General features: G+C 38.0%; 1 protein-coding gene across 1 annotated transcript; it reads left to right on the forward strand.

Moving 5' to 3' along the window:
* The first annotated feature begins 1,052 nt into the window (after positions 1 to 1,052).
* Positions 1,053 to 5,555, forward strand: LOC141606162 (argininosuccinate synthase, chloroplastic). The gene is made up of 8 exons (XM_074425188.1): positions 1,053 to 1,385; positions 1,498 to 1,631; positions 1,714 to 1,758; positions 3,325 to 3,507; positions 3,787 to 3,861; positions 3,969 to 4,154; positions 4,245 to 4,333; positions 4,769 to 5,555. Exons 1-8 carry the CDS (start codon positions 1,217 to 1,219, stop codon positions 5,346 to 5,348), a joined length of 1,461 nt encoding a protein of 486 aa, XP_074281289.1. The 5' UTR covers positions 1,053 to 1,216; the 3' UTR covers positions 5,349 to 5,555.
* The last annotated feature ends 2,534 nt before the right edge of the window (positions 5,556 to 8,089 follow it).

Here is an 8,089-nt window from a genome sequence, read left to right on the forward strand (position 1 = left end):
TAGAATAACTTAAACCAAGCAACACGTTTCATTAAGCTATTAGCTTAAATGACCCTTCCACAAAATACAACCAATAGAAATTATTTTGATTAATTAACATATGAGTCACGCTACTTAAAATTTAGGCTAAACCTTGAAATGAATTGATAGCTCAAAAATTAACTAGTCTAAAATATAATGTGGTAACTAGCTTACCATTTGACTTTTTTTTTTTTTTTTTTTTTTTTTTTTGATTAGGTAAGAAAACTAGGTTGATCCTCTAGGGTAGGACCAACCTATCTCATCCTTTCGAATGAGAGAGGTAAGTTGAAGCCACCGGCTATCAAACCACCTCGAAAGAGTTGGACATGAATGTCCAACTGAAGCCATGAAGTCAGCAACCTTGTTGGCTTCACGAAAGCAATGTTTAATTTTCACTTCATCGAAAAAATGAAGGTCTAATTTCACATCCTTGATAATACTAGAAATTTCCCACGGAATTTGCCAAGTACCTCGAATCGAGTTAATAACACATAAGTTATCACCCTCCACAATTAACTTTGAGATTCCTAAGTATTTAGCTGCTAAAATACCTTCTTTTAAAGCAAGTGCTTACCATTTGACTTACTCACTCTATTACAATTATTTACAAGTTCAGAAAATCGCATTTTAGCCGCACATTATCCGTCTAAAGTTGTAGACGGGTCAAATATGTCACCTTAATAAGACAAACAAGTGAGAATGTGGAGATTGTCTTATTATAAAAGTGGTGACATACTTAATCCGTCTACATTTTTAGACGGATATACCCACCTACAACGAAACTAATCGTTACTAACACTTTAAAAACAAAAAAAATTTAAAGAAAAAAAAAAAAATTGTCAGGCACGCTTTAGGGCGAGTCATCATTAGCCCGGCTCGTGTTTAGCCCGCATACTCACAGCCCGGTGTTATGGGCTTGGGCTACCCTCTCCCTAACCCTGCGTCCCTGCCGGGTTCCACCCCTGTCCGACCCGTGATGGCCCAGCCCACAGTCCAAGTCTAACGGTCGCTATTCCCATTTCCCACACTATCTTTAAAAAAAAAAAAAAAAAAAAACCCTAATTTTGGTACCCATTTACAGCAGCCGCAATACACTTGTCTATCTCCCTCCCTTTTTCCTCAAACACCTGTTGCAACTCTTCCTCTCACTCAACACATGTTAAAAATCCCATAAAAATTCAAGATCAAGGTGAATATGATGTCTCAATCATCGTTGTCGTGTCAGTATCGCGTCGTCGGAAATCAGCGTATCCACTACGTATCTGCTATCGTATCCCGTATCGGAATACGCCAGTCATCTCACGTGTCGATGTATCGTACTCCTATCGGCGTTAATCATTCCCTTCAAACTCAGAATAAACAAGGCAAGCCTCTTCCTTCCTTTCCGTCCCCGTCATTTATTTACCTATTCGACTTTCTTTTAGTCAATTATTTACCTTTGTATTTTAAGAATGGGCAATTTGATGTTGAATACAGTTACGAGGGCAATTCTTTCAAGTGAGAAAGAAGTAGAAACTAATGGGAGGGGATTACGTGGCAAACTGAATAAGGTTGTTCTAGCTTATAGCGGTGGTTTGGATACTTCTGTCATTGTACCATGGCTAAGGCATGTTTATCAACATCTATTCATAATTAATGTTTATTGTTATGTGCATTGATAATTAATTAATTAATGTTTATTGTTACAGGGAGAATTATGGCTGCGAAGTCGTTTGCTTTACTGCTGATGTTGGTCAGGTATGTCATTGCCTGTCACTACTGATTTTTGTTCATCAAACAACCGTGTAGTCCACTCGTACTGCCTTAAAAACCTCTTGCATATGCTAGGCTAAGGTAAGGGTATGGGTGGATCGTATGTACGGAATAGAGAGGTTTTTCCCCCACACAAATTCTCATTATAGACGGACACTATCCGTCTATACGTATAGACGGATACCATTTCCCCTCACAAAATACCCATTTGCCATAAAGTGGGAAGCACATGGGGGTGCCCCACCTTGTCCCCCTACCCATTTTATTAGAGGTCTTTACCCGTATGTTCGCCCACCCGTCTATACCAAGACCTATTGTTCCCCCCAATGGCTCCTAATAAAAGTTGCCTGATTAGTTTACAATCGAAGGAGCATACACAATGTAACAAATCGATGTGCTTTGTTCCGTCATTTTCAGAGCTCAAGGATAGCGAGTTTTTTACCCAATTGAATCTGAAAAACATTGAGTTCTGTTCAATGAGCTGTATTTTAAAATATAACACGTCTGGAATAGTGTAGCGACTTTAACATTTGTAGGTACTTTTACCTTGACAGTATTTAATATATCCGAGAAATTGTCATATTTTCATGTATTACTCTTAATCTGTTTTCAACCTACCGACATCAATGCAAAATCATTTTTCACCATCTTTGTTTTATTTTCGTAGCTGGTACCTACAACCCTATGTTCTCTTGCCATTCTTTCTATGTGGAAGATAAGGGCCAGTCGTGAAGCAAAACTTAAGGGAAAAAACCAGAACATTGTTGCTGACTTTTGCTATAACCATCGAAGACTAAACTAGGTGTCCTTTTTCCCGCTTAATAAATAAGCCTTTCTTACGTGATTGTAATACCACCTGATTTTCACCCTTCTTTTCTGCAGTGAATGGTTTTCCTTGTTCAGATACTACAGTAATTTTGCGACCTTAACCATACCAACGAAAATAGAAAATATTTGTCATAGTTCTTGAGTCTTGCTGCATTCTTTTCTGGTCATTATATTCTTTTTTAACTTGATAAGAGGACGTGCATACTTGAGATGGGGTAATGTTGTACTCCCTCTGTCCCGGTCATTTGTTGTCCTTTTCCATTTTTGGGTGTCTCAGTCATTTGTTGTCCTTTCTATTTTAAGAATGATCTTGATGAGTAATTTGATCATTCTCATTCACTTTGTTCCACTTGTCATTTGGTTATTGGCCTTCTCCTCTTTCCTTGGTCTTTGTGCCAAAACCAAAGGACAACAATTGACCGGGACGGAGGGAGTAGCTTGGTGTGGTATACAAGATATGCTTTCATGATTTCATGTCAAGTTCAGACCTGAGTGCCACTCTGCCATATTGCCGTCTGTGTGTATTATCAACATTATCTCATTGCGTCAATGGCTTTGCCAATGGTGGGATAAGGGGGGCTTAGAAATATGTGACCTTAACCCTGAATATCAAGGTCTTTTGTATAATTTACCTATTAAAGAATACTGTTTTAGCGGGTTTCTTTTGTTTCTCATGCAAGCTTATCTTTTGATACTTTACTATTTTTTTTTTTCCATATACAGGGGTTACAAGAGCTGGAGGGCTTGGAAGAGAAGGCAAAGGCAAGTGGTGCTTGTCAATTGGTGGTGAAGGATTTGAAGGAGGAGTTTGTAAAAGATTTCATCTATCCTTGCTTGCGTGCGGGTGCTGTCTATGAGAGGAAGTATTTGTTGGGAACGTCAATGGCTCGGCCTGTTATAGCGAAGGTTTGGTGACTAAAATCTTGGTCTATGAAAAATAAAAGTCCTTATTAGGTTGTCATCATCACTAAGAGATATCCTAATCAACAACAGTATTACCCCAATTCCTAAGACTCCTGCGAACGGCAAGATTATGGGGTCGTATGTATTCTTCCCTATACGTAAAGGCTGTACCCAATTTGCTTTACTCCATCATTGTCCATAACCAGAAAATAGCGAGTTGTTCGGTCCACTGGAAATACAAATAACATGTATCTTAATGCCTATCCTAATTTTATTGTCCAGGCCATGGTAGATGTTGCTAAAGAGGTGGGAGCTGATGCTGTATGTCATGGATGCACGGGAAAAGGAAACGACCAGGTTTGACCTCCGATCACCCTTGTCTCCTTACAACAAACAGAATATGTTTCATTCTACACATTTGAATGGTGTGATAACTTCATTTCATTCCTGTTGTATTTTTCCAGGTTCGTTTTGAACTCACATTCTTTGCACTTAATCCTGACCTCAATGTGATTGCTCCATGGAGGGAATGGGACATCACAGGAAGAGAAGATGCTATTGAGTACGCTCAAAAGCATAATGTGCCTGTTCCTGTAACAAAGAAGTCAATTTATAGTAGAGACAGGAATTTGTGGCACCTTAGCCATGAGGTATTACTCGACTTTTGTTCTTTTCGTAGGAGTTCAGCTTGGAGATTCAAAACCTACATTATTGCTGAAATTTGAACTATTGTATTGAAGGGTGACATTTTAGAAGACCCAGCTAATGAGCCAAACAAGGACATGTATATGTTGTCTGTTGACCCAGAAGATGCACCCAACACCCCCGAGTATGTTTTTTCTCTTTCCTTCTTTGGATTTCCCCCAAGTATGTTTTCAATCGATGGCATGTTTAGCAAAACCAATTCTTTCAGTAGATCTCATTTGGTTTTTTTGTGAAGTTCATATTTCCATTTGCAATTGGACCAAATACTTGTTAGGCTTTGGAATGTGATTGATACAATAAAACAAAAACGACTCATTAAAACTCTCTATGGTTCTTGAATTGTAAATTAGTCGGCGCAGTATAGGCTGCTATATCCGTCATGAGTTGATTGGATGTAGCGTACTAGCGTATGTGTATTTTCTTAACACATGGTTCAGGTTCCATGCGATTTATCAGACCCCCTTTGCGCTACCACAGGTGGGAGTGCCATTGAGGCACAACGACAATGGTGTTCTGTTGTTAATTTCATAATTCATCACCAATTTTATAATGAGTGCAGGTACATTGAAATCGGCATTGTTTCTGGACTTCCCGTATCCCTCAATGGAAAAGAACTTTCTCCTGCAACCTTGTTATCTGAGCTTAACGAAATAGGAGGAAGACACGGCATTGGGCGGATAGACATGGTTGAAAACCGTCTCGTTGGGATGAAGAGTCGTGGGGTCTACGAGACTCCTGGTGGAACAATCCTTTTTGCTGCTGCCCGTGAGCTCGAGTCTCTGACCCTTGACCGGGAGACAATCCAGTTTAAGGACGGGGTTGCCCTCAAATATGCAGAACTCGTATATGCAGGTCGTTGGTTTGATCCATTGCGAGAGTCCATGGATGCTTTTATGGAGCGTATATCAGAAACAACTACTGGATCGGTAACACTGAAGCTGTACAAGGGGTCGGTCAACGTCACCAGTCGGAAAAGTCCATACAGTTTGTATAGAGAGGATATCTCATCATTTGAGAATGGGGAGATTTATAATCAGGCCGATGCAGGTGGATTTATCAGGCTATATGGTTTACCGATCAGAGTCAGAGCAATGCTTAAAAAGTGTTTTGCCGACTTAGAAGACCGATCTCGTGATTGAACAACTCTAGATCAATTTAATCAAGTATCTTGAAATGTACGCCGTAATATTTTTTTTTCAGTGACAATTTAGATTTCCAGTTTAGCTAATGAATAATGTTTGTGGTTATACTTCCTGAGGTAAGGTGCTCAGCTCTGGGATTTGACTAACTTGCCCTTTCAATTCGACTAGTCATGTTACTTTTAATTCCATGCTGAAATTCTGTTATTATTGGTGTTGATGTGAGTTTTCTAACATTTTTGACTTCAAATCAAGGCATACATATAGGAGCCAAAATTCTCTCCATTTCCTAAAAAGAAATGGAGAGGCAAGTTCCTATTAACGGTCCGGATCGCATGTGCACAACATCTAACGGTTCTAAATTTACGCATAAAGATAAAGGAAAATGAAGGTGAAAAGGGAAATTGTTATTTTAAAGAGATTGTGAGAGGAAATGGAGAGAAAGGAAATGGAGAGGATCCATTTCCTACATATAGGGGATTGATAATGCCACAACCCTTTTTGTTAATGCCACACCAATTTATTGCACGGGGTCTTGAACTCAAGAAGGCTTCAAATCAAGGCATTCAACAACTCGAGAATCTCTCAGTCGATCCCTAATCCCCAAGAATATCGTCTCCATGTCTATTTTTGTCCTTTTCCTATCGTTTAAACGACATAAATTCTGTTATTTATCCGTGATTTACGCTGAAAAATCACGATTTATGATGTATTGTTCAATTCACATCAGTTAGTTACGTAGCCATTCTTGTACGTTGTACCATTCGCGGCGCCCATGTAACGAAGTTGCTTGTTTGGGTAGCTATTGAAGTGAAGGAGAGATGTTTTTAGAGTTTAGACGTATGTGACTCAAAGAGCAAATTTTAGACGTACTAATCAGGTTACATGTCACATGTGACATGTTATACGTGACCATTTGCCGTATTTTATACATACATTTAACTAAATCGGGTCTTATTTCCTTCGTCGGCATGGATTTAACGACACGTTTACGTTGTTATATCATGTTATTTAACTTAATACAGAGAATGTAGAATTGTAGGCTACGAACAAATTTCAGAATTGCAAGGAGTTAATCTATGGGTATCTATCATTTATATTTTTTTTGGAAAGTCGGTCCATGTCATTTTCATCAATAATATGATGCACCAAATTAGGGGGCTTCTGGATTATTATGATGATAGACGTCTACTGTTTACTTTGACCTTGAGTATACAATTCAATAATTTTGGTTTAGTCTTTGTCTCTTTGTCTTTTTGTCTATTAAAATTTAGAATGTCTCATACGTGTGACCATCAGTCCATCACAAACTTATAACGTCTCATAACCCTTCTTTCACTTGTAGCTTGTAAGAGGTCACAGGCTTGTGACAAAAAGTGCCCGTTACAAATGAAAATTCGTAATTAAAAAAACACAAAAATATTATTTATCTCAATTCTCGACGATATTGTCCAACAAATACGATAAAGAATTCCCTCAAAATATATTTACCACTTCCAAATGTTCGAATCAAATCTAAGGGTAATAGCTTCTTTAAATCGACCCAAAATCGAAAATACTTTTCGGCAAACGATAAAAGCATATTTGTAATAGCGGATAACAGCAGATGACGTTTAACAGATTTTAGTAGCAAGTTTAACTACATTATATTATATTAGCAAAATCAAGATAAGAAGTTTAGTAATTAGATTATTTCCATGTATAAATTGGACATGTTATTAGAATATGCGGCTGACATTTGGGATTTTATAAGAATAATATTTTTTTTTTACTCCCACCACCTCATTTATGTTGGCTTTGCTTGGTAAACGACATATTTTAGGCAAAATAAGGAGATATCGACCTAAATAATAGATTGACCAATCAATTCACCATTTTTATGCGTTTGATAAATGACATAGTGTGATGACATATTGTTCAGAATCTACTATTTTTCAATATGCACTTTTCCACCATTCTTATCACCACACCACCACCGGCCACTGCAACCTCAGAACGCCATCAACTTAGTTCACCAAATCATCACCTTGATTCGACCAACTCAAACCATAGGCCTACTTTTACCATTTTAAACCACCACATCAATCGTAGGCCAAATCGTCACTTATTTGATTTTTAAATCCCAATGTATTCAATTTTTAAATCCATTGCATAATGTTTTTATTTAACCAATGTAACACTAACCGGTTTTTTTGACTTAATTTTACTGAATTGAACGAAACTGGACTAAAATGAGTTGAACTTATAGAAAAATGGGTATAGGTTGAATTAAACTTTTCTTAACTCAACTGAATTTAACTTATACGAGCTAAATTAAACTTTAAATGAGTAACTTTATGTCCAAATAAGGTTATTTTTAACCATTTTAACAATTTGATCTCTTCTTGTCTCACAATTAGTCTTGCTGAAGACGGGTCGGAGCAAGTGACGGATAATGTCACTCGCAAAACGGATAGGGGGACAAGGTGGGGGCACCCCCATGTGCTTCCCTCTCTCCTCTATTTGGGTCATTTGTGAAGGAAAATGGTATCCGTCACTCCAAAGTGACGAATACGTGCCGTCACAAATTAGATTTTGTGTTTGTCCCAACATTGGACTTAAAGTGTCCCAAATCACGATTGCAAAAGGATAAAATACTTCGTATAAAGCAAAGACCAAATGCATAGGACCTCACCCAGTCACCCGGTCCGTTTTTCTTAAGACCATTGCTTTTGGTCTGAAATAAGACGAATAACATGTCA

Source organism: Silene latifolia, chromosome 10, assembly GCF_048544455.1.
Source record: "Silene latifolia isolate original U9 population chromosome 10, ASM4854445v1, whole genome shotgun sequence".
NCBI classification, from domain to species: Eukaryota; Viridiplantae; Streptophyta; class Magnoliopsida; order Caryophyllales; family Caryophyllaceae; genus Silene; species Silene latifolia.